This window comes from Sus scrofa, chromosome 1 (genome assembly GCF_000003025.6).
Source record: "Sus scrofa isolate TJ Tabasco breed Duroc chromosome 1, Sscrofa11.1, whole genome shotgun sequence".
NCBI lineage: Eukaryota > Metazoa > Chordata > Mammalia > Artiodactyla > Suidae > Sus > Sus scrofa.
Genome location: NC_010443.5, coordinates 52,856,350 through 52,883,837, shown reverse-complemented (window position 1 = coordinate 52,883,837; position 27,488 = coordinate 52,856,350). Strand labels below are relative to the sequence as shown.

At 41.2% G+C, this 27,488-nt stretch overlaps 1 protein-coding gene across 7 annotated transcripts in view; it reads right to left on the bottom strand.

Moving 5' to 3' along the window:
• KCNQ5 (potassium voltage-gated channel subfamily Q member 5) overlaps nt 1-27,488 on the bottom strand; it is a 504,374-nt gene that overhangs the window by 55,868 nt on the left and 421,018 nt on the right. For 3 of the 7 annotated variants that reach the window (XM_021073129.1, XM_021073147.1, XM_021073153.1), the window contains exons 8-11: nt 19,800-19,894; nt 15,537-15,563; nt 10,341-10,397; nt 6,472-6,692 (exon numbers count right to left, since the gene is read on the bottom strand). In XM_021073129.1, coding sequence (XP_020928788.1) covers nt 6,472-6,692; nt 10,341-10,397; nt 15,537-15,563; nt 19,800-19,894 — 400 coding nt within the window. The remainder of the gene's footprint in view (nt 1-6,471; nt 6,693-10,340; nt 10,398-15,536; nt 15,564-19,799; nt 19,895-27,488) is intronic. The other 4 variants (XM_003480277.4, XM_021073161.1, XM_003480275.4 and 1 more) reach the window with 3 other exon arrangements.

Genomic DNA, 27,488 nt, shown 5'->3' with positions numbered 1-27,488 from the left:
TGGTGACTACACTGCTCATTCGTTCTCCTCACCAGTCAGCATTTCAGCAGGGACCCAATTCTGCAATGTAAGACATGAATGGATGGTTTTCCCCACATTAAGAAGAAATACCAACATAGGATGGTCCCCTGTTTGCTTCTCAAGGTATCATGTGTGGATAAGATGCTGGTTGCCATCTTGCTCCCAGCCCAAGAAGGAGGCAGGCACACAACTGCGCTGTCAGAAGGCGGCTCACGAGAACTCTAGAGAAGGGAAGCCTGGGCACCTGTGTTCCTTGCTCTGACCGTCTTTTCTTGTTGCATTACCATTTCATTATTGCTTAAGGTAACTGAAGCTGCTTCTCTTGTGCTCTGCAGTCAAGTGCATCCTAACTGGTCCACTGGCTGAGGGGAGAAGGAAAGTGGAAGAGGAATGAGAGAAGAGACAGCAGCAGTGCCTGGAACAAGGGAACTGGCCTCAAGGCACCCCTACGATTGGAAAGTGTTTTGCGTCTTTTGCCCAGCCTCTGCTCAGGTGAGCCCCACACATCTCCTGCACCCAGGGTGTGCCAGTCCTTCTCATAAACAAGCCAGCACAAGCCCTGAGGATTACCTAGAAGAGTGGATGTGTTACCCTTGAGCAGAAACAATGATCAACATGTTAACAACATAGAATGTGAGAGAGATTTTTTAAAGCTCTACAGGGTGGAGTCACCTTCTTATCTTTGTTGAGACGACTGCAACTCTTCAGGGTGTTCCCAGTAGAGCCTCTTTGATAGCAAATTAGTCTCCAGAAACCTGGACTTGCCCCAGAGCTCCCTTAATTTCATTCTTTGGGTTCTGGCTGCCTGGTGTTCCTCTGCCACGTTGCTTCTGCCACATTCCATGTGCTCCTCTGTGTGAGAGCTGTCCATCTCCTGATACCATGTTTAGTATCTTGAAACAGACCTCAGATGGCCTTATGGTTTGCCTCCCTCTTTGGGTAAACAGACACAGACCAGATGGCTATTATCCTGAGCCTCTTCCAGATACTTGATCAACATGGAGAAGGGTCAACTAAAGGCTATCTCCCCAGTTTGCCTAACCCTTCCAATCTGGCTGTCTTTGAAGATGATGCAGTTTAGAGGTTTGGCAGCTAAGGGCTGGGAGAGAGATGAGATGGACCAGTGGCAAGGTCAAATGGTTTCTAACAGAAGAGGATCTGACCAAAGGAAGATGGAAGAGTAAGAGTGGCTGGAAAGGAGAAATGAAAGATGCTTAGAGGGAATGACATGACATCTGAGGGCAGATGTGAATGTGTCCTACAGGAGGCCTGTGAAATAAGACTGTCTGGATGTGGGCTGTGGCTCCTGTGTTTATAGCTGTGAGATTCTGGGCAAGTCATTTAGCTTCCAGTCTTGGTTTCCTCATTCATAAAATGGGGATAATAAGATGTATCCTTGGGAGTTCCTGTCATGGCTCAATGATTAATGAATCTGACTAGGAACCACGAGGTTGCAGGTTTGATCCCTGGCCTTGCTCAGTGGGTTGGGGATCTGGTGTTGCCGTGAACTGTGGTGTAGGTCGCAGACGCAGCTCAGATCCCATGTTGCTGTGGCTCTGGTGTAGGCTGCCGGCTACAGCTCCGATTGGACCCCTAGCCTGGGAACCTCCATATGCCATGGGAGTGGCCCTAGAAAAGGCAGAAAGATAAAACAAACAAAGAAACAAACAAACAAAAACAACAACCAAAAAACATGCATCCTTCATAGGGGTATTGGAAGAATTAAAAGAAACCACAGAGGTAAAACATTAGAACAATTCTGGCCAATAAATGCTACTTTTATCATTACTATTCTCATATCTTGAGATACAAATACCATTTTAAACCCACTTAATTTCTTTTTAGGGCTATACCTGTGGCACATGGAAATTCCTGGGCAAGGGGGTCAAACTGGAGCTGCAGCCTCTGGCCTATGCCACAGCCACAGCAACATGGGATCTGAGTTGCATCTGTGAACTACACCACAGTTTGTGACAATGCTGGATCCTTAATTCACTGAGCAAGGACAAACCCTCATCCTCAGGGAGACCACGTCAGGTTCTTAACCCACTGAACTGCAATGGGAACTCCTTAATTTTGTTTTTAAAGTTAAAATTGTAGGGGTTTCCATCACGGCTCAGCGGAAACAAATCTGACTAGCGTTCATGAATATGCAGGTTTGATCCCTGGTCTTGCTCAGTGGGTTATGGATCTGGCATTGCCATGAACTATGGTGTAGGTTGCAGATGTGACTTGGATTCTGCGTTGCTGTGGCTGTGGCATAGGTCAGCAGCTACAGCTCTGATTGACTCCTAGACTGGGAATCTCCATATGCCACGGGTGTGGCCCTAAAAAGACAAAAGACAAAAAAAAAAAAAAAAGAAAATTCCACCTATCAAAAGTGTATACCATGATGACCTGATGCACATATACACAGTGAAATGAAACTGTGAAATTATATGATGGTCTATTACTCATCCTTAAAAAGAAAGAAATCCTGCCACTTGCAACAACATGGATGAACATGGAGGACAGTACTATATATCATTTTCTATGGGTAATAACAAGCCAGACATAGAAAAGAAAAAATATGCACGATCACATTCATTACTTGTGGATTCTAAAAAAAATTATATCCTACCTTCTTTTCGAGATAATATGAAGAAGCTTAAATACTACTGATTGACTAAAGGAACATTTCTATCTCTAATTATTGGATTTATCTATTTTTTTTTTTTTTTTTTTTGCTATTTCTTGGGCCGCTCCTGCGGCATATGGAGGTTCCCAAGCTAGGGGTTGAATTGGAGCTGTAGCTGCCGGCCTACGCCAGAGCCACAGCAACGTGGGATCCGAGCCACGTCTGCAACCTACACCACAGCTCATGGCAACGCCGGATCGTTAACCCACTGAGCAAGGGCAGGGACCGAACCCGCAACCTCATGGTTCCTAGTCGGATTCGTTAACCACTGCGCCATGACGGGAACTCCCTGGATTTATAAACTAAAAATACTATTAGTATAATATTGTCAAAATAAATTGCCATGGCAATACCAGTCTAGACCCTTACAGTTTACTTTTTTCTTTATGTTATTTGTAAATTTCTGGTATCAACATCTGCCTACTACTTTCCACTTCTCTGTACATGTGGATTTGGAATTTAAAATTATGTCCTTTTAAAGTGTAACATGTAAATTTCATCAAAAATTATAGCAAAGAAAAACAACATGGAATACTTAATAACTTTTGTAAGAATCATTAAATTATAAAATAATACCATCTGTGGTAAAGGGCATCAAATTTGGCAGGAATTATTAAAATTTACAGATTAAACTTAAATTTCTTTTGTTTTTCTATTATCTTTCAGTTCCAGGCCCACTGTTTTCCAAGGATAACTTATAAACTTAAAGGCTAGTCTGAATTTCTAATTTTCCTTCTGCTATACATCCACTCTCTCTGAGCTGTTAATGGGCATTGAAATGCCTAAAATGTGTAAAAGGAAAAGAAAAGTAGGAAAAAAGAACTCCAGAAGTGAATGAGCAAATAGATCTAGAATAATTGAGGGTTGGCTGCGGTACTATATATCATTTTCTACGGGTAATAACTGGACTTTGAGAAATACTAAAACTTGGAGAGGCACTATAAATAAACATGTATAAAATGAAGTCAATATTTATTTGATTGCTACTCCAGTTTTTTTTTTTGTTTTTTTTTTTTCCCCTGTAAAAAGAGAATTTTTGTTTCCCCAAGATCTAACGATGAGTTAAATCAGAGGTCAAGGTTCTGGGCTATCGGATACAAGGAATCAGGAGTCATGATTTCTAGCAGGTGGGCAGCCAACATAGCTACTTCAACAGGAAGCAATCAGGCCTCCTGGCACTTGGGAAACTCAGAACCAACTGAGACAGGCATCAACCAGGGAAAAGCAGTTCCTTTCTAATCTAATAGAACTGCACTTGTACAAAATGATATAAGGAATGGATGGTAGGAGACCTTTCCAATTTGTGATTTGGAAGAGAACAGGACTTCTATCTGTCTGACCTCTGAGAAACCTCTGCAGTAACTGAAAATACCGTGATGGATACTGCCAAAATCCAAGAATCTTTGAAAGATGCTTCCCCCTGGCCAAACATACAAGTGGAATTCATTTTCCATATTCAGAATCCAGATTCTATGCATTTATATTTAGATGTGCTCAGCCAACCATAAGGACTTCACAGCACGGAGGCAAATGTTGCTTGAAGCCCACGCTGAAAGAGTGCGGACACACTGTGGGTAAAGACTGCGTTTCTAGCACGTGTGAACCCAGGGCCAGGGTGAAGATGTGGGCATACTCCCACTGCCTGTGGATACTGTGACCTGGGTTTGCAGGCTGTTATAGCTGAGTTATCCTTCCCAAATTAATTTGCTCAAATTTTCACCCTCAGTACCTCAGATTTTGAGACAATTAGGTTAAAATGAGGTCATTTGAGTGGGCTCAGTCTAATATGACTAGTGTCCTTATAAGAAGAGGAAATCTGGACACAGACACGTGTAGAGGGAAGATGAAGTGAAGATACAGCAGGAAGGTGGCCACCTACAACCCAAGGGGTTCTCAGACTTGGTGAGGAACCAAGTGTCTGCTATTTAAGCCACCCAGGCAGTGGCACTTTGTTACGGCAGCCCTACAGCCTAATAGAGTTCTATTCATAGTAGGAGCTATCAAACCTCATTAGACAATCTGTGTCTACACCCAGTGAGAGCTGGCAGCCAGCACTGAGACTAGGAGGTACTCCGCCTACGGAGAGGGCTTCAGTGGTCATGAGTTAGACCAAGGGCCGCCAGAGTCAGGGGAGGGAAGACGGCAGTGTGTGAAAGGAGGACCCAGTTTTTAATAGAAAATTCTCTTTTGCTTTCTTATCACAAAAGCTTTACATTTGCATTGTAGAAATAATGGTTAATGTAGGTGAACAAAATGAAGAAACAAAATATAACTATGATCTTACCACTTGGAGGTGACTGTTCATTCACTGCTTTTTCATATGAATACAAGAATTTATACACACGCAACCAAAATGGAATAATTTTTTTGTGACTCCTTTTCTATGTCAATAATTTTAAATTTATAGCATCATTTCTAATGTCTGATATTTCATTATAGGGATTGTATCCTAGAAATGAAATGGGTGGGTGGGAGGTATCCAAGCTCAGGCATATGTAAAGGCTTTTGATACATATTGCCAACTGTCCTGCCAGAAATAATGCATCCATTTACATTCAGAAAGTCTCTTTTGAGGGCTACATAAAGCCTTGTGACTGGTAACTCTTGACTCAGCTGTTCATGGGCTTTTAGCCAAATTCCTAGGGAGGAACATGTGGAAACCAGAGGACACTGAAAATGTGTGCCACCAGTGACTCAGGACACTCAGGGGCTTGATGGGGGATGTCCAGTGCAGGGGAGGGATCAACATGGACTGGGACCACAATGGGTCAGCAGCTGGGGATGGGGTGTGCAGAGTGGGGAAGTGTGAAGAGGGGTCACAGCATGCTCCCTTGAGAGTGTGTGTGGGGGGACAGCCTGATGATCTCTGAATGGGCTGGCAGGGACCGGGGCTGAGGGAGCCTGGGGTCACTGTGACTATGACCTCTTGTTGATAATTTTATCCCTCAGGCTTTCAGGGCCTGGGAAAATACAGGTTATGCTAGGGAATGAACGCAGAAGGACTGAGAGCCTTTGTGGGTTTTCTGCATTAGTGGAAGATGCTATTTGATTCTGGTGCTTTGCCCAGCATAAGAGCTCCCAGGGGGCATATATAAAAGGGGAGCCAAGCTAATCTTAAATGAAGAAGAAAATGTTTTATTTTATACACATGAAAATTATATGGCACTCAATAAAATGTGTTGGCAAGTAAACTTCTGCCACATAATGTGATAAATAAAATAGGTTAATTCCTCTTGGGAGAAGAACTTGAATTCTAGCTATCATTACATAAGAACTTTCAATAAGAATCTTCCTAAGGAAGATAAGCAGTGGTCTCTGATTGAGGGGGCGAACAGAGCGCAGCAGAAAAAAGAAGAGCACCTTCTCTGTGGTCCAGAAAGGTGCTGTCACCCATCTCAACTGTGTTTCAAGGCATTTCCAGATGGTTGGCTTTGGGCCTTGGCCTTGGTCAGACACAACCTGTACATCAGGACAGTCCTGTCAATCTGTTATAGACCTGTTCTGAGGAATAATAATACGCTGTAGGTACGACTGAAGAATTAACATCTTGTGTGACGTCCTTGAGATGTAGATTTAGCTGCCAAAGTTGCTTCTGAAAGTAAACTTGTGTTCTGAACACTCGCCCAAGGCAGTGAATAAATTTCCAAGAGAAAAACCCATTATTTCCCTGGGGTTGTTTCCTTCTCTCTGATACCAGGGAGAACTAATTACTTCATCATCTTGCTCACCATAGCTGATCATATAAAGAACAGTTATGGAAAAACAGTGCTTACCATCTATCACTGGTTTTGGCTGGGAACTTTTGAGGCGCAGCGAGGGCCGGAAGCGGGTCCGGTCGTTGAAGCTCCAGCTCTTCTGCACTTTGGTGGGGCTGCCTTCGGCGGTGATGTCTGTGCTTGGGGACCTCCTGTCACCCACTGAGGCTTGTCTGCTCTTAATGCTCTGGCCCCGTGGGCTGGCCATGCGCACGCGCTCCTTAAAGCTGAGCTTCTGACTGTGGACAACAGAGGCACGGGTTATTCCATTTCAAGCAATCTCTTCCACTCTGCTTGGAGGAAACTGTACAGGATCATGAAGTTCAACAAACATGATATTTTTTAGCAAGTAGGGGTATAGTATACTTTTCCCTTATTGAAAATTTGAGCTTTATTGAGTTTGTTCGCATTCATTTCAAGTTAATCTCCTTCTACAGGTATATGCACACCCTTCCTGGATTCGACAAAGGCCTGAGACCAAGCACAGTGGTTTGTGCACAACTACATTGGAAATTACATAGAATGGGTTTGGTGTTCGCTTTAGAAACAGATCTTAGCTTTAACCTCAACTGTGAGTCTTAATAAAGCTATTTTTTTAAAATTTGGGAGCATATCTCTTTGTAATTGCAAAACCATTTCTACGGAAAAACAGGGATGGCGGCTACACATACACATATATAGACATTCTGCATGCACTTTATATTCCAGGCAAGATTATGGTAGCCGCGAATTCATGCAGTCTCAGAGCGGCTGGCAGCAGTAAATACACAACACTTAACACCACATTCATTCTTGTGAGACAAAAACCACACAAGGTAGAACAGCCCCAACTTACAATGAATGTGATGACTTATTAAGGGAATGGGATGTTATGTTCACTAACACAATTTCCTGCTGTTAAATAGGTTATCGATTTGCTGTGGCAGCTCCTGGTAAATTATAGGTATTCGCATTTGGTTCTCAGATGCCAGCCAGGCCTGAGTTGACGTGGGTTGATAAAGGAAGCATTAACAACAGCAGCACAATCTAATGTGTGTCTCTGGGCTTTCCTCATCACACGATGTGGTGTGATGTGCCGGGAAGGGCACTGCAATTAGAGGCCTTGTCTCTAATTTGGAGATAAAAATAGCAACATAGCTGAGGGGTTTTTTGTGGTGATCAGATAAACTGTATGAAGCTTTGTGGACCTATTTGGTCTGTGTTCTTGTTGCCTTTATAAACTACTGTGTTATTCGTTAGAAAGGGATACTGTTATGGAGGGAGGGGCCCAGGGCTCTTCCGGCCTGACATGAGGAGGGGATGCGTCTGAGGGGGAGTCACTGCCATGAGTGGCTGAGGCCTGCAGGCTGGCTGCAGCCTTTTGTGGGGTGTGAAGGCGGTGTTCCCATAGACCGAATTATCTGAGACCAGGTGGAGGCCTTCTTTTCCACTTACCAAAATGTCCACTGTCCCCAACTTCAGCATGCCAACAGCAAATGCGTTTGGTGGATAAGTGCTTTGTAGCTAACAAGAAAGAGTCACATTTATTTTTCCATGCCTAGCTGCTTAACAAATGAGAGTCTAAAAAGATACCATGTTTTATGTGTTTCAATGAAAATACATCAAATAATGAGCTATGGTGGTCAGAAAGTCCTGGTAACATAAACACGTTGGTCATGCAGCTGACAGCCTACTCTGAAGGGAGACAAAGCCAAGTCCTGCATGACTGGCTGAAGGCACATGCGCAGGACAAGCTGGGTGGGTTTGTGGCAGGCGGGTGGGTTCAAGGGCTCTTTAAAACAATCCCATCAGTCAAAGGCTTTCTCTGTACTTAACAAATGTGTGATTAAGTGGTGGCTTACATTCAACAACAGCAACAATAACATCGTGATACTGCTTCTTCTTAGTCTCAGGCTCGTTCTCCATGTCATCCAAAACCTTCACATTGTTTAAATAAATCCTCAGAGGGATAGTGCTCAAAATGTCTATCTTTTCAAGCATTTTTTTTAATAGTAAAAATTTCAAATATCTTTTCATTTTCATCAAATCTTTCCATCATCTAAATGCATGATGATCTGGTTTAGAAACGTACCTCTTCACCTTTATTAAGATGAATGAATGGCTTATAGGTGTTCCTTATACTTTAATCCATTACCTTTTCTGGAACTAACAGATGCCAATTACTACAGAAGGTTAGGTTTAGTTACTACCAAATTATTTTCCTCAACTCCAAGATCTCTTTTCTATGCCAACTGAATGAACAGGAAACTGATAAAAATATAAAACTATTTAATATGAAGTTTAGTTTTTTCTCTTTAAAAATTTCAATTGTTAAAAAAGTAAAAAAAATATATAAGGTAGGAATCAGCATTAAATTCACCATGGTGTATTTGCAATAACAGAATATTAAAAAATAATTGTTCCTACAAACTTTTTTTTTTTTGGTCTTTTTAGGGCCACACCTGAAGCTTATGGAGGTTCCCAGGCTAGGTCCAATCAGAGCTGTAGCTGCCAGCCTACACTACAGTCTCAGCAACATGGGATCCAAGTGCATCTGCGACCTATACCACTGCTCACAGCAATGCTGGATCCTTAACCCACTGAGAGAGGCCCGGGATCGAACCTGCGTCCTCATAAGATGCTAGTCGGGTTTGTTAACTGCTTAGCCACGACGGGAACTCCCTATAAACATATTTTTCAAACTGCCCCATAAGATCTTTAATACTGTCTTGAAGAATTAATGGAAAGTGGAAATAATCTTATTTTCTTAATCTTAGTACCATTTAAGGCACTTAGGTTGATATAAATGAGTTCTTCCCCTTTTGTCCTTCTGCAATACATGAATATTTACCAATGTCTGAAGTTAAAAAAATTCGCAAGAACTATTTTAAAGTGAACTCAACGTATTACACACTAAATTAGAAAAAAGATGTAATGTTTTCACTCTCTCTTCTGACATAATTGTATGAAAGTTAAGAATAACACACTAATCAGAAATTTTTCCCAGACAAAATTTTCTTTTGCAAGGCAAGGATGGTATCCTCTTGCACAAAAACCTCGGTTCTATTAATTTTTTCTAGTTCATTTCCCCTTTGGAAGTCAACAGAGCATCTTGTTTAGATGACTATACACTGATTAGGTGGCTGTTACTGAAAATACATATTGATTAAAAATATAGACTGTTTACTAGTCCACTGAAGTTTTCACTATTTTTCCGCTTTGTTGTGGTCTCTATGAAAATGATTTTTGAGGAAGATTTATGTAACAGTATTTTTAGGAAGTTGGCCAGAGATAATCCCCAAGAGACAACAACGAGGTCTCTCTCTGGAGAAAGTAACCGAAAGGTTGATGGGGTCATTGATTGTGTGCAGTCCCATGCTCCCAGCTGAGGGCTGCCCTTGGGGAGACTGCACTGCTGCCCTGCAAGGGGGTCTTGTTACCAGATGCACAAGCTACCCAAATGGCCCAGCGTGCAGTCTACGACCGACCGGGTGATCCCTGCCAGGGAACTGTGTGGCATCCTTGCATCCCCACAGGAGTCCTCTGGGACTTAGAATGCTGAGGTTATTGTTGTCCTTAATTAGGGCTTTAGCCCTTCACAGGATAAGCACTCTATGGGTTCTGCCTCAGGGCCAATATGGCAAGGGAGCCACGACAATTCAGATCAGCGTTGTCCTGCCACGAGAAGGTGACGGGCAGGACCCTGCCTGTTTGTCCCTGGGGTGAAGAGTGTCCAAGCAGGCAACAGGCAGGAGGAAAAGGACAAGCGGGTTGGAAACCTCATTCAAGAAGTCCTTAGAAGAGTGAGTCTCTGAGCAGGGCTCAGCTGGGGTGGCGGCGACCTGGTCATGCACCTGAGGTTAGTCGGCATTCTCAAATCTCATGTCAACAGCCGGGATGCTGAGTACCTCTGCTTCCGTGTGGTGTGTATTCTGAAGAGCTTCTGCTTATGACTATAGAACTTACTAGGAATGAGGGAAATAGAGTAGCACATTACTAAGAGTTTCACCATCACACAAGTGCTTAGGGATTTGTTGTCTTTTTTGAAAAACAAAGCCATTGGGCTTCACTGTTCTTCCGATGGAAGTATATAGACTATTTAAACACTAAGTACGAACCGTGTAATTTAATTGTGCTGCTCGAAATAGATCGAGTGCTCTTAATGGTTAAGTAGAAATAACTAGATTTGACATAGGTATTCCAGATGATGGTAGTCTATGTCTCAGCATCTGTTTCATATGAAAATAAGAATATAAATATTTTAGGATATAGAAACCCTTGTAATAAATAACAATGCAATATAGTATAAGTGAGGAATAAAATATTCCAGAACTTTCAAAAATAAAATAAATATTTATAGGAATCAATGGAATAGATAACACTCATTGCTTTGAAATAAAAAAGTTCTCGACTGGTAGAAAACACCTGCAGTTGTAGTTAACATAGGTCACCAGTTGTCAGATAGAATACATGTTCCAAAAGAGAGAAGAAAATACTCCAGGTTGCTAGTTCGTAAGAAAAAAGGCATTTTTCTTATTTTAAGTCTTATGATGTGTTTTTAAAAGACTAAATCTTTTCCTTATATGAACAAACGTGAGCAGGAGAGACCATTTTGAAAAAGAAAAATGTTTTTGAAATAACTTAGCATTTTGCCAATAAGGACACAATTTGTCTATGTTGAAAAAAAGGTCAACTTAACTGAGTTTAGTTTAACAACACATGCAGATCGTTCATTGCATACAGAGGAAGAAAATGTAAATAACAGAAAGGAAATATAGAAGAAATTATAAGAGTGCATAGCCCTTTCCATCAGTATTCCAGAATTCTCTCCCGAGAGCCACATTTCTCAAACCTAATAAAGACAACCAGTTCAGGGAAAGAACCTGGTGGATCAAAGACCAAGATGTAATGTAATGAGAGAGAGTATCGTTTTTGCTTTAACTTTTAAGACATGTATCTTTATAACAGTCTTAGAAGTACTCCTTAAAGCAACTTCAGAGAAGTCTGGCAGGGTTCTGTTAATTCTATTAATGCCTTATCAACTGTGTTAAGGCAGTTTAACTATGAAGCAGGCATAGAAACAAGTGTTAAGGAAACAGGATAAGCAGTGGCAGTGAGATTTATAGATAATCCCTAAACCACCTATGGCATGATCTATTCTTGGCCATAAAAACTTAATAGGTAGGAAGAAATAAAATCTTTCTTTCTTTCTCTTTATTTCTTTTTCCTTATAAGATTCTCTATTTTTCCTTTTCTTTTTGTTTTGGCCATGCTAGAGTGTGCGAAAGTTCTCAGGCTAGGGATCAAACCTGAGCCCCAGCAGTCTGCTCCGTCACAAAGGAACTTGTAAAATCTTTCTTGTACTATTGTGATAACTGACTCACAATCTGGTCAGTCTTGAGGGGCTGACCTTGTCTAGGAGGAAGGTGAGAATATTGGGTGAATCTGGCCAGATGGGCTTATGGGTAAATTTTGTTCTCCAAAAACGACAATTTATACCCAGAGAGTGGTCCAGCTTAAAAAATGAATTGGCAAAATTATTTAATGTGTGATTAATTAGAATAAAATCAATATGCATAATTTACCACTACATTTAAGATTAGAATTGTTTTAGTGGGAAGATGGAGGAAAACAAATGAATAATTAAATGATGCTCAAGAAGCTGTATAGAATGTGGTAGAGAGTGCCCTGAATCTATACAGGAAACTCTGAAGTCTCTGGCAGCTTCCACCTTCCCTGAAGACTCACTAATTCTATGAATCTGGGCAAGTTATTTAACTCTTCTGAGTTTCATTATCCTCATTTACCAAGTGGGGGTGACCACACCCACCTCACAGGTTGTTGTAAGAAGGCAGTTCATCTATGTAATGCAATTAGCACAGTCTTGGCGCTCAGACATCTCAATTAATTATCACTTCTAGTTAAAAAAAAAAAAAGTTGTATTTTGTGGCTTCAGGAGAGGAATAAAGCAGGCTCAGTTGAAACTAGTGGTGATTTGCAACCTGACCCTGTACCAATGTTCAGTGGAGCTATGTTAAAAAGCTCTTCTGAAGACTGATGATTTGCATTTTTAAAGAAAATGTTTGGATCTGTCACAAACAATGCGTAACCATCTCGGACTGGATGTCTTTCCTTAGCCTAAGACACTGCTCAGGAATTAAAAAAAAAAATCCTAAACCCAGTATAAAAAGAAAATCTTCTCTTTTAACAAGAATATTCTAAAGCAGGGAACATAGTTACCTAAGGGTGTTTATTACTGTGTGTGATGCCTCATTTCATCCTTCAGAGAGAAGCCTGCCCATGGAGGGCCTGATCCACAGCCGCCTCATTCTGAGGCAGCAAGCGCCAGGCACTGGGAAAGGGGCGTTGGCTGCTGTATTAAACTCTTCTACACCAGGGCCACTCCCAGTTCTTAGTACAAGAAAAACCCATGGGGAGGACTTAGGAGATTCCCGGCTCTGAGATAACTGGAAGGTAACAGATTTGGCTGAAGCTCCTCTGGGTTGCTTCTCTGAATCACCATCAACACATCAAGCAGTCAATGGCTCTGCTCTTGGGCCATGTTAATGGGTCTGTCCGAAATGGGTCAAGCCTTCACTAGCAGTATCCTGGACCCAGAACCTCTCTCTTCCAAGGAAGAATTCTCATTATAAATGCATTTGCCTTGGTGCATATTTTGCTTAAGGGCAAATCTGTTGTTTCCTCAGATGTTGCTATTGTTATTATAACAGTTTGTCTGCACTCGTTGTGCAGTGTTACACATTTCATTGCTTGGAACACGGCAAGGGGAAAGCTACAGAAATATTCGAATGCGGGCTTTCACTAATTTCTTTTGGATTATTGAAGTGAATTTAATTTTTCTCTCTCTTTATATTCCTCTTCTTTACCACTTCTGCTGGTGTTTTCTCTCTCTTCACATAGAGTACTTGAGGTCAGGGACATTTTATTACTTTATCCAAGAAGTATTTGTCGAGCTCATTCACTGCTGTAGTTCACACATGGCAATCTGGTGTGTGTAACCAGGGGACAGAACACTTGAGAGTGTCAGTGTGAAGCGTGAAGTAAGGCAAGCGTGTCAAACAGTAACACAGGGTGTGTTCACGGTAGGTTTTGCCAAATGTCCAATCTCTGTGATTCTCAGTGGCACAGCTCAGTGGTTCTGTACACATTCAAACTTACAGTCTCAGTCCCAAGCACGCAGGACACATGTTTGAACATGAAGATCAAGGAATGAAAGCAGTTGGTTGGTACTGTTTTTGAATTTGACAGCTGACTCTGAGGTTCCTGTCTGGACCGAGAGGCAGCAGCTCGATTGTGCCACTTGAGTTCTGTCTGTGCTCTCTGCCTTGGTGACATGTGGAAGAAGTGCAATGACACAGTCAGCCCAAGGTGGCCCCTCACTCAGGACAGCCACAGAGGCTGTATACAAGCAAACACCTGCACAGGATGTACAAATTTCCCCTTTGGAGGATGAATCTAAGACAGGTGACCTGGTTCTCAAGTAGCTGGTGAGTTCTTGCCATAGATGGCTCTGCCCTTAGGACTTAGATATAGCTTAATCTTTGAGATAATTTATAAATGGATAGCTCCTGAGATAGACAAACTTTAAATATTGCCGAAGAGACAAAGACAGCTTGTAATACCTATGACTTATTTATTTAATGTATTTATTCAAAAAAAGTTGTCATAACAGGATAGTGGGATTTGCATGGAGTCTAGACACAGAAGCACAGCAAGGTCAGGCTTGTTTAGCTTGCCTCTTCCAGTGTCCTTGCAAAGAATGTTTTAAGTCTAATGCCCAGAACCTCTCATTGGGCAGACATCTCTCTCAGGTGGAGAAAAGCGACTCTTCAAGCTACTAAAACCTTTTGGGAATATCACCCAGGAATATCCAATGCCTTTTGCTTTAACTCTATACTTACCACTTAGGAGAAGGTCTTTAATGCCATCCCATGTAGGCTTACCTTACCCTGAAGGAGGGCTGTGTATCCTACGATACCTACCTCCCATCAGAAATCAATGTTTATGTTTGGTTTGTAATCTTTTAAAGTGTTAGTTGAGATAATACAGAAATGGATGACCCAGAGACTCATCACATCAAGTGAACTATCAAAATTGATTTCAAGACTGAGTCAATACATATAGATAACGTCATTAGCATAATAGCACAGAGCTAAAGGAACAATCCCTGGACCTCTGTTGACCCCCACCCAGAGCCCAATCCTGGGCAGGGGGATGCCTGTGTTTCTTCGTTACTGAAATGAGTGGCAATGACAGGAAAGGCTTGTGTCCCTCATGGGAAGGAGTTCTAGGCCCCTGGGGTTCTCCTGCAGGTCCTGCCTCTGGCCCTCCTCACCCAGTGCTGGGAGCCACTTGGCTCTGTCCTTCAGGGTATTGTCCCCAAGCACGGACCCTTCTTGGCACCCACTAGCCCAGATTAAAATGTTATCTTTTACCTCTGATTCCTTCTAGGTCCAGCTTTCTGTCACTTAATCTGATAAAACATTTCCTTTTAAGGCATGAAAGAATAATCATAAATTATTTGGTTAATTTTCGGGAGGATTATCCTTTTCCTAAAGGATGGGGGACCGTCCTCTTGGATCAGATCACCTGAGTAGACCGCAGCTTACAAACAGATGGAGGCGTTGCAGAGAGGTTTGTCTTACCTCCTGGACGGTGTTCCTTTTGTTAACCCCCCCCCCCACTCCCCAGCCTCAGACACACAATTTCTCATTTTAAAAGGACCCTAGTGATGGGGAGTATATCTTATACTGCTTTATGGGACTTGAATCCTCGGCTAAGACTTTTGTCTGGGAAAACAGTACCAAGAAATAACCGAGACCATAGTTACTATTTTTCTCCCAGAATGTTCTATGCCCTGAAGATTGTAAAAAGCAGTGAGGGAGTTAGGGAAAGACAGTTATGCTCCCATGCCCCCCCCCCAAAAAAAATCAATATAATAGCAACCTTTGCAGGCAATCTTGTGAAAGGTCACTTTTAATCATCTAGTATTTGTTGATCGATTTTACTCATGAGACACACTGAAAACATCTATTAGGCATCATATTTATCAACAAACACAGAGCAGAACAGAAATCACAAACCTGCTTGATGCTTCCCCTTGTTCTTTCCTTCAGGTGCGTGCAGGCAGAAGAAAAATGATGATAACTGGTGAATACATTTTCAGCACTTGGTAATGACCAAATTGGAGAAGGGGGAATCAAGTACCTTAATTAATCCTTTTCAGGAAAGAGCCATAGAAGCAACTGCTTTGTAATGAATTATCCAACTTTCTACCATGTATTCTTTGTGGCATGGATCTGAGACAGCATAATACTTACTTAGCAAAACCAATACTGCCCACATGTAGCCAAAACTATAGACTCTTCATTAGCCAAAGTTATCCTGGTTAAGGAAAAGGGCATTAGCAAAAGACTCCTAGAATGGTGATGGTTGCACCAAAGCTGGAGTCCCTGTGGCTTAGGCAGACTTTGAGTTTTCTTAATCTGGTTTAGTTTATGTGTGCCTATGGTTTTGTACTTCAATCACTGGTTGAGTTAGACTTTTTTTTTTTTGGTACTGTATGAAGTACAAATTCCCTTGTAGTAAATTAGGCACATAGAAAATATAGTTTAGTGTTGAGTGGTCTGTCTAATAACCAATTTAGCAAATTTGGGTCTACAGATGAGCTGTGGTGTCCTTGGGGAGACATCTCACTATCTTGTGGGTCTTCATTTTCTTATGAATAAACTGAAGGCACTGGGTTATATAATCCCTAATTCTAATCTCCTAAGGTACCACATGGCATCCTTGGAGTTTGATAATTCTTCACTGCTTCATAAACCATCTGACTCATTTTCTAAAATAACACAATGCAGAGACAAACCAGACCAGGAAGGAGAGTATCCATGCAGGTTTGAGCACCATGGCTCCTCTGCCATGTCCTCCCCAACCCCCACTTCAACAGCTATCATACCATCCTACTCTCTGGGATGAGGTTGTACAGTCAAAGCCTCCCATTGTGTCTCTAAAACTAGGGGAGCAAGAGCATTTTTTTTTTATTGATAGCAAAACCATTGGTGCTGCTGCTGCTGTTGATAATATAATTTCATCCTTGATCACCTATTTAAAATTGCAAACCTCAGTGCTCCCCAAATTCCTCCCTTACTTTACTTTTCTCTTCAGCACCTAGCTCACTAGGCTATTACATAGTTTACTTATTTTCACTGTCTCTTCCCAGCATCCCTTGAATGCAGTGGCCCCGGGGCCTGAGATACTGTTGGCTTTTCTCTTCCACTGCTGCATTCCTGTGCCTGAAACAGTGCCATGACATACAAGGGAAGGGAGCAGAATGTGGCACCCCAAAATCTGGCACCCCAAAATGTGTGTTTTTGCAAAGAGGATAAATTCAGGTTATTTTTAAGAAACAGAAGTCCCATGAAGTTTTTCTCGTTAACTCTCTTAACTGCCTAAAAGAATTTAGATAGAGGACCTGTTCCCAGAATAGAGCTGTCACCAGAGAGGTCTGCAAGGAATATGGGCTAGATGTGGTGGGAAAATTCAGCAGGGCCTGGAGATCAGAATCCACTCTGTGGTCCAGTGTCTCTGCTGGCTCAGGAACACTTGTTTACCAAACATCTGCTTCTGCTTCTCCTTCTCCACGTGAATTGCCTTCCTCCCTTTTGAAGTCCCAATTCCTCTAACATCCTCTTTTTTCTTTAGTTTAAGATGGTATTTAAGGAGAGGGTTTGGGCCTTTTTTGTTACTCAGTTTTTCTGGGTCTTTCTTATGTGGACATGTTTGTTAAACTTTTGTTTGATTTTTCTCCTGTTAGCCTGTCTCATGTCAGTTTAATTATTAGACCAGAAAAAGAACCTATAAAGACAGAGGAAGATTCCTTCCTACCTGACTGTGCCCGATGAGCACTTACTGAATGAATGCATGAGTGAATGGATGATCTTCCCCTTCAAAAATTCTTAAATCCTAAACAGTATAGGAAATATACTAGGTAATAAGAAGATGTTTTGATCTATTTCTCACTGTATCACTGTACTCAATAAGTCAGTTAGTTATAAATGTAAAAATATCCCTCTAAGTCAGTGTAAATTATTCTTCTCACAAACCTACACACTTGATCAAAGCAAGATTGCTTCTAAAGCAAAGGTTCTGAGCTCGGCTTCAGGGAGTTTGTGAAGACATTAAAATTGTAGGCGAAGTTTTGACTTTTTGTGCATTGAATATTTTTCTTGGGAAAGAGTCCATCATTACCATCATGTTCTCAATGGTTTAACAAAGAAAAACAGTAACAAGAACAACAAAGATTAAGAACCACTGCAGTTTGGAAAAATAAAGTACCGCTAAAGGGAGAGGGGCTGGGGCTCCAGGTTCCCACAAGCTTTGCCAGTGAGGGCTGGGCCAGCCTGGGGCCAGATACCTGTTACTCAGTGAGCAGGCTGGGATTCAGAGATTAAGGAGGGCACAGGGAGAGGAGAGGAAAGGGGATGGCTAGTAGCCACAGTGGGAACAAGATGAAGGCAGGTGTTTGCATAAATTTTCCCACTAAAAACAGAGGAAATATCAGAAAAAAAAAAAAAAGAGAGAGAGAGAAGTTAGGTGAATAAAGTAATAGTTTATGCACTGGGAGAATTTGACTCATTATTGAATAGTTTTTCCAGGCTTCACAAAGACTTAATCCAAAAACTGCAGGAAGTAGGAAGCCAAACAATCACATATAATAAAATAATAGCCCACGTTCTTCTGTCACTTGAGAAATTTCTTTTGTTTTTGTTTTTTTTTTCCTACTTAGCCTACCTCTTACACATTTACCTAGCAGCCTTCATGCAGACAAGACATATAATTTCTATACAGTTTCCATTTTTGATTCATACTCCCGCGGAATAAATGGCACAAGAGTTATATTCCTTTTTTGTTTTAAAACACTACAACTTTGACAGAGGCTAATACTCAACAAAGAGGATTTAACTAAATATTAAGATTTAAATGAAATCAGAATTCTCATCCACACAAGCACTCAACCCCATCCATGGGCTCCTGCTAAGGTTCCATCCCCTCAAAATTCCTAGGATTCAGTGAATCGTGCTGACCCAGCTTTGACCCCAACTTCTAGGAGACAGTCCCACAGGAGCTCAGAAGTGACCTTGTCCAGCTCTTGTCCTTCATGTTGTGGATGGGAAACCAAAGCCCCAGGCAGGACAGGGAAGCAATGTGACAGACACTGTGAATTAATGACGGACCCATTGCCCCACAGACCCCCTTGGAGCCGGCAAGCCCAGGGAAGAGGCCAGGAAGTTTTCCCCAGCTGACTTCTGCACATTAGTCAGAAGAGCAATCTCTGACTGAGTCACCCTAGTTAGCTGCCTCAAATCCCATGAAGCCACTCGGATTAAGCTAGGAAAGGAATAGCAGGTGCTCTAATAGACTAAGTCAACTAAGCCATTTGATAACTTCTGAAAAGTCCAAAGAACTGACCCCTGTAGTCCAACTGCATGATGCACAGAAAGCCTTCCCCTTGACTTACTTGCTTTGGTTGTTTCACTGAGGATTTCTTTAATTGGACAGTGATTGTGATTTAGTATGTGTTCTGCTCACTGATTTGGAGTCCAGGATTCCAGGACTAAGGATTTTTTGAATGAAAGATGCTGTGGGACCATCAGGGCTATGCTGACCTTTCCAGTTTCCCTCTCCTCCAGGCATGGGGTGGGACTGCCCTTCCCACCCTCTTTGAGCTGAAGATTTGCTTCGGCCAATGAAATGTGGATGGAAGGTGTTACTTTAAGATTTTGAGTGCTAATTCCAAATTGTACTCTGAGTGACCCCATCACCTCACTGTACTCCAGGACTTCTCTTCTGCTACTGATGTTAGTCTGGCCTGCAAGTGAGCACTCAAGGCCGACCCTGTAAGGGGCTCCAGCTAAGAAATGACCTAGAGGGACTTCAGTGTGCGAAGACGTGCTGCTCCCTCAGCACCCCCTCTTGGGGCCAGGTGATGGAGCGGTTTTCAACTATCACTGTTTTTCAAGAGCCAAGGCACTTACCTTTAGAATTCTGGCGTGCTTTATGAAATGAGATATTAGAAATCAGGCTGAAAGGGTAAAAATAAATCTCTAGAAAAGTTTAGGTTCCTTTAACCTTTAAGCCCAATCTGTGGGTGGTGAGTAATGATATTGAATTCATTTAGTTTTTCACCTGAGTTGCTCCTAAACTGGTTTGATTCTCTCAAAGAGCAACAGGGAATAAGATAAGCCTCAGATAGACACGTGTGTGTGTGTGTGTGTGTGTGTGTGTGTGGTTTGTTTACAAACTTGAAGAAACTCGACTACAGCACTGGCTGTCACACTGACACTTACTTGGTGGGGCTGCAGGTGTGCAAGGCCTTCAGGTGCGGCTTCCAGGTTGCAATGGAGACAGATTTCTCGTCGGCTGCATAACTCCGCCAAACGCACTGCACACAGCATATGTGGGGACATGAAACAAATAAACAAAGAGTAAAGGAGAGAGAATGGGATGAAAAGGGAGATTATTAAGTTAACACCAATTGAGCGTCTTTTCCTTGTCCCACTTAGCCCTGATAAATGCCTGTGGGGTGAAGATGCTGGCGTTTTCGGCTGTTAAACATATTCTGACACATCAGGAGAATTGCTTGTCAAAATAACTCACGTCAAAAGCAAAAGCACCACAGAGTATAATATAGAGCAGCTCCGGAGCTGCTGGGGAGAAACATCAGAGATGAGCTGCCTGAGTGTGACCACGCATCCTGGGAGTCGACTGAACGTCCTTATCACTATCTGATAGAATGGAGGCAAAGGATCCCTAGAAATCCATAATGCAGGTAGTAAGTTAACTAGAAGACCAGCTAGTAAACTAATGACCCCTCTGGCACGTTAATTATGTAGTGAAGTCCCCCGGGGCTGAACTATGCGATACTTCTAATACTAAAAATGAAAGAAGTGATAATGGGAGGCAGGGCTAAAACAAGGCAGGGCAAAGTGTATCCTCTTGGAAGAGCTTCAGACAGCATGTGAGGATGTCACGTTGGGGGTCTAAGGACACGTTTATAGCTCTTTGATGTAAAACACAAGCTCTGTCCACTTCATGTAGTTATGCCTGAAATACAAAGTATTTCCACGTTATCTTCATAATAAGAGTGTGGATAAAGACCCTTATTTTAGATGAAACTATAAAGGCTCAGATAAATTAAGAGGTCAGCACAGGCTGGCAGAAGTGAGACATTCTCTCAGGCTGCCTGGCTCCTGGTCTTAGAATCCCTCCACAGTCCTTTGCTGATTCCTTGGTGACTACTGTTGGAAAAGCTCCTCTCTGAACTGTCTGTTTGAGAGATTGCATGAATTTGTTGTCCATAGACATTTTGGGGAATTTCCCCCTTTGCAATAAATCTGCAAACATCTCTAGTGACCATGTGTTTATTCTACTTCTTGAAAGGAAACATTTTAATTATAATTCATAAATCAAAAGTTTATATTTTGTGTGGCAAATTCAGAAACAGGTCAACCCTCTGCCATCTTGCCATCATTTATGTTTTGAAACCTACAATGACAAAAACAGTGATCTAATAATATTCATTTCTCTGAGAATATCATTGAATAAATATATGCTGAACAAAAAGAGTTGAAAACCGACATAACTAATTTGGAAAACTTTGGCAGTATCTATTAAAGCTGAAATATATATACTGTATGATACCACTACACACTCCTACATGTATATTCAATAGATATGCTTACATAAGTTCATCAACAGATGTATACTATAACCTTCCAAACAGCTCTACTCTTTAACCCTAATATGAATTTTCTTATTTATTTATTGAAGTAGAGTTAGTGTATAAGTTACAGTTATACAATATAATGATTCAAACTTTTTTTTTTTTGCTTTTTAGGGCCACACACATGGCATGTGGAGGTTCCCAGGCTAGGGGTCAAATCAGAGCTGTAGCTGCTGGCCAACACTACAGCCACCAGCAGCGCCAGATCCTTAACCCACTGAGCAAGGCCAAGGATCAAACTTGCATCCTCATGGATACTCTCGTTAGACTGGTCAGATTCCTTTCCAATGAGCCATGACAGGAACTCCTTGTTCTACTTTTTTTTTTTTTTTTAAATGATCCACACTTTTTAAAGGTTATACTCCATTCACAGTTATCACGAAATATTGACTATATTCCCTGTGTTGTACAACATATTCTTGTAGTTTATTTATTTTGTAGTCAATAGTTTGCATCTCTTAATCCCTGGCTCCTATAATAATTCTCCCCTCTTTCCCCTCCACTGGTAACCACTAAGTTGTTAACAGATAGAATCTGTGAATCTAAACAGCACTACTCTTTTTTTTTTTTCCTGTATTTTTAAGGCCACACCCGTGACACATGGAAGTTTCCAGGCTAGGGGATGAATCCGAGCTGCAGCTGCTGGCCTACACCATAGACACAGCAATACCTGATCCAAGCCGTGTCAGTGACCTACACCACTGCTCATGGCAACGCCAGATCCTTAACCCACTGAGCAAGGCCAGGGACTGAACTTGCATCCTTATAGATACTAGTCAGGTTCGTTACGGCTGAGTCATAACAGGAACTCCTAAATAGCACTATTCTTAATAAATCAAAGTTGGAAATGGCCAGACATCTATCAATAGTATAATAAATTGGTAAGTGCTGGTGTGTTAACGTAACAGAATAGGACACTAACAGTACACTGTAACTATAGATAGCAGTATGGATGAACTTTACATGAATAATGCTGAGTGAGAGAAACAAGACACAGAAGAGTGCATATTGTGTGATTCCATCTCCTAAAGACCATAGCAGGGGAAACTCATCTCTTGTTAGAAGGCAGCACAGCAGTTACTCTTGGGGGATAGAAGGTGAGAAAGGATGCATTGCAGGTGCTGGCCATGGTCTGCTCATCTGGGTGTTGGATACACAGGAGTGCCAAGTTTTCTTAGGATATGCACTGTATTCCCCATGCACCTTGTACTTCAATAAAGTGTTCAAGAACTAACAGAAAAAACTAGAAAAATATAGGAGGACCTGAGGGTTTTTTACATTATTAAGGAAGTTTTAAATAATTGAAGCAGGCTTCCTTGCCTGGAGCCTTGCTCACATGGCTTATATTGATTTAACCTACAAATCTCTGAAAACTTATAAGTATCTTGCCATCTAATAGAGAATAAAACAATTATCATCATATCATCCTGAAATGTTAGTTTTTGCAAATATTGTGCAAACACAATCACAGAGTGATTTAGAGTAATCAATAAAAACACATGGGTTTTTACTGCAGTTCCCTCCGCACTGAAGGCCAGAGCCCCTCCAGTGCTATGACAACATACATGGCTACTATCACTTTTCAGAGAAGGTATCATCTATATGAGAACTCAGTTAGTCTGAAAGCAGGATTCATGGAGAACTAAGAAGTACACAGCAGGTCTGGGCATTGTTAGATACCAGTGGAAAAAAATCCAAAAGAACAACACACACACACAAAAAATGGGATCAAGACATTACCTACCAATATAAAGAGGACCCTCTTAGAAAACTGAACATTTTTGTAGTTCCTGTTGTGGCACAGTGGTTAACGAATCTGACTAGGAACCATGAGGTTGCAGGTTCGATCTCTGGCCTTGCTCAGTGGGTTAAGGATCCGGCATTGCCGTGAGCTGTGCGTGGTGTAGGTCACAGACTCGGCTTGGATCTGACATTGCTGTGGCTCTGGCGTAGGCCAATGGCTACAGCTCCGATTAGACCCCTAGCCTGGGAACCTCCATATGCTGCGGGAGCGGCCCTAGAAAAGGCAAAAAAGAAAAGTGAAAATTTTCTTAACAATGAGACCTGGGTTCTTGCTTTTTTTTCCTATCAAGTTGAGCTCAACAGTTAAGCTCTCATTCCCTTCATTACTCCTCTCCTAAAAATGTCTTGCAAATGGGAGGTACAGAGGAGCAAGCGGCCTCTACCTCAGGGCTGATCCTAGTCAGCAGTCAAAATGGAAGAGGAGAGTATAACTTTATTATTCTTACACCCTAATAACTCTGTCCTGTCCTTAGCTCTCTCTTACCTAATCACTTCTAGTAGCTGAAAGCCAAGGCCATCTCCATGTGATCAAGCAGCTGATGTTCCTATATTTAAAGCTAAAATCACATTGTGGTTGGCAAGAGAAAATGCCCTAAGGGACTTCATTTATATGGCACATACACTCCAAAGGATAAGTCAACAGAAACAAAATGAAAGCCAAATTTACCATTCACCATGCAACCCTGGTGCTCAAGGCAGCCGAACAAATTCAAACGCTGGTCTATAATTAGAAGGACAATGTCAGTATAATTATGTTTTAGGAGTATTTAGTTTTTATTATCTGGAGTATTACAGCTATGGCACATTCCACCCTTTCTGGAAATTTTAATTTCAGCTGACCATCCAAAGGGGTAATTAATATGGAACACTTTTTTCAAGGTATAGAATTTAAGAAGCTGGGGAATAAAGAGATTTAGGGTGAAAAACAGCTGTATCTTTCTCTACCTTACTTCTCACTGATTTTTGTTCCTTGGTGGCAACCTCTTCAATTTTTATAGTTTTTGTTTCTGATTTTAAGAATCCTTATTATTAAAGACTGTTCTCTTAGCTCTTAGATTTTCAATTTTCCTACCATGGAAGGTAATAAGGTAGTAACATAGCCATTTACAAACCTTCCTCCCCTGCTCACATCCTACCAAAATTTTTAGTTAAATTTTGTTAACTTTTAGTTAACTTTACGTAAGTTTTTAGTTTAGTTAGTTAACACCGCTTAGTGTTTCCATTACTTTGACCATATAACTATTGTTCCTGGTACTGCAATGTGATGTACCATTAACTCCCTTTTTCTTTCCCATATAATTTATTCTGGCTTTTCTTGGTGCTAGTATTGCCCTATTGTAATTTACTGATTTGCCTTTATGTACCTATTAGGAATATAACTCCTGAATTCTGCAACAAAACTCTAAAATTCCGCTAGTCAAATATGTCTGTCAGTTCTGTTTTGTGTTTCCTTGACAACCTTTGTCCTGGGGCTCTTCAGGCCAGCTCCCCACTCTCAAGCCTCTGTGACTTTGGCCCTGGGACCTCATTTCACCATCATCCTAGAGAATCCCTTTGCTCTTCCCTCCACGGGATCTCTTGTTTTCTGGATGCCACGTCTCTTTTCTTTCTTGGTTCATCTCCTTATTTGGAGGAGTAATTCTATCCAGTAGCTTCTCTCTCTCTTTTAGATTTCAGCTTTAATGAGGTATAACTATAGAATTGTGATATCTTTTACAGAAAATATTTGATAAAATTCAACACCCATTCATGATAAAAACCCTTACTAAAGTGGGTATAGAGGGACTGTATCTCTACATAATAAAAGATATTTATGATAAACCCACAGCCAATAAAATAATGGCGAAAAGCTGAAAGCCTTCACAGTAAAATCTGGAACAATGATACAAGTATGTCCACTCTCACCATTCTCTTTAACATAGTACTGGAAGTCCTAGTCACAGCAGTCAGAGAAGAAAAAGAAACAAAAGGTATTCAAATTGGTAGGGAAGAGGTAAAACTGTCATTATGTGCAGATGACGTGATACTATATATAGAAACCCTAAGGACTCCATTCAAAAACTACTAGAACTGATAAAAAATTCAGCAAGGTAAGGATATAAGATTAACATGCAGAAATTGGTTGTATTTCTTTACACTAACAATGAAATATCAGAAAGGGAACATAAACAAACCACCCTTTAAAAATTGTATCAAGTTATGACTGGGTCACTTTGCTGTCTAGCAGAAATTGACATAACATTGTAAATTGACTATACTTTGATAAAAAAATTTTTAAATTGCATAAAAAATAGAATACTTAGGAATAAATCTTGCCAAGGAGGCAAAAGACTAATATTCTGAGAACTGTGAAACATTAACAAAGGAATATTATCTGTTGATGGACATTTAGGTTGTTTTAGTGCTGCCACTCTCATCGTTCAGTTTTGGAGAACCTGACTATAACATTTCTTTGATAAAAATCCCATCCTAAATTTCCCTGAACTCTTTTTGAGATATGTCTGTTAGTTGAATATTTGATCTCCTAGAATTTATTTTATTTTATTTTTTTTGGTCTTTTTAGGGCTGCACCCATGGCACATGGAGGTTCCCAGGCTAGGGGTCGAATAGGAGCTGTAACTGTCAGCCTATACCACAGCCACAGCAACGTGGGATCTGAGCCACATCTGCAAACTACACCACAGCTCACGGAAATGCTGGATTCTTAACCCACCGAGGGAGGCCAGGGATTGAACCGGTATCCTCATAGATACCAATCAGATTTGTTTCCACTGAGCCACGATGGGAACTCTGATCTCCTGGAATTTTCTTATGCTTATGTTTTATTTTCCACCTCTGTCTTTTTCTTCTATTTTTGGAAAGATTCTCACTATCTTATCTTCTCTTCTGTTTTCTCCTTTTCCTCCTGTTATGTTTTTCACATCTACAATTTTTTTTTGTTTGTTTCTGAATCTGTCCTTATTCACGACTGAAGCATGACAAAAGACATATAAGCTTTGTGTAAATGGCTCAAGTTTATTTTAGTAGCCTCACTTTAGGGTAACTGGGCAAAGGCTCAGTTATTTTTCTAGTGGAAGCCAAAGTTTCAATATATAATTTGTTTTTTTGTGGGGGGGGGCAAGTAATTTCCCTATAGAAGCATCTTCTAATTCTTCCCTCAGGAAAATAAGCCCATCGGTCAGTATTCATTTCACAAACTTTCACTTAATTCCACTGTTTCTGTTTCCAGTAAAGCACCTTGGTTCTACCCTGAACTGGTCCAATCTCTCTAAAAGTAAACCCCTCACATGAAACTTTTGAAGTAACTTTAAATGCTAATCCCAAGGCTTCAGCGATGTATATATGAAGATGCAAGTGCTCCTATTTGAAAGGAGTGATGGATTCAGAGTCAAGATACCAGGGATTTGAGTTAGCTCTTTCCAGGCTTGTCCTGGGGATCAAGTGACATAATGTGTTAGAAACGCTCTGCAAACTAAGAAGCGCTTCACAAGTCTTAGGCATTATTAATAAAGGTGGTGACATCTGGGCAGGTATTCAAAACATTACTGAGAGCTGTCTTCTTTTCCCAGACTGCTCTGCTTGAAAGGAAAAGTTAATTGAAATGAATCATGCAAAGATATTGACATATTTAAATTTGCTGCAAGTTGCTGGGGTTTCAAACTTTTCCCTAAAGCCCTGAAATGTTGGTTAATTTAGTTGTTTTACTGACCAAACCACACAGCAATTTGGGCATCTCTGGTGCCCTTTAGAAAGATAGTGGCTCTGGCTCAAAACAAACGAGATTGCTCAAGGTCTTGATGCTTTGTGTGTTCAGCAAACCAAGGCAGGTTTATTGGGTAAGAAAAAGGGTGGATTGGCAAATGAGGCTTGCTTTTCAATCTAAAGCATCCTTGTTCCCGTCGTGGCGCAGTGGAAATGAATCCAACTATGAACCATGAGGTTGCAGGTTCCATCCCTGGCCTTGCTCAGTGGGTTAAGGATCCAGTGTTCCTGTGAGCTGTGCTGTAGATCGCAGATGCAGCTCCATCTGGCATTGCTGTGGCTGTGGTGTAGGCTAGCGGCCACAGCTCTGATTAGACCCCTAGCCTGGGAACCTCGATATGCGGCCGGCCCTAAAAAGACAAAAATAAAAAAATAAAAAAAAAAGCATCCTTAAAAAATAAATAAATTGCTACAACACATAATCAAAGCTTAAAGCCCTGAATTCTGGCAAGGGGTTACGGCAAAAAAAAAAAGATTAATACACTTAATTATTCTATTATTATTCTTATGTCTAATAAATAAATTAATTACATTTGGTTAGGGGAACAATTACCTTTTTTTTTTTTTGCTTTTTAGGGCCACACCCGTGACATATGGAGGTTCCCAGGCTAGGGGTCCAGTCGGAGCTGCAGCTGCCAGCCTACACCACAGCCACAGCAACACTGGATCTGAGCCATGTCTGTGACCT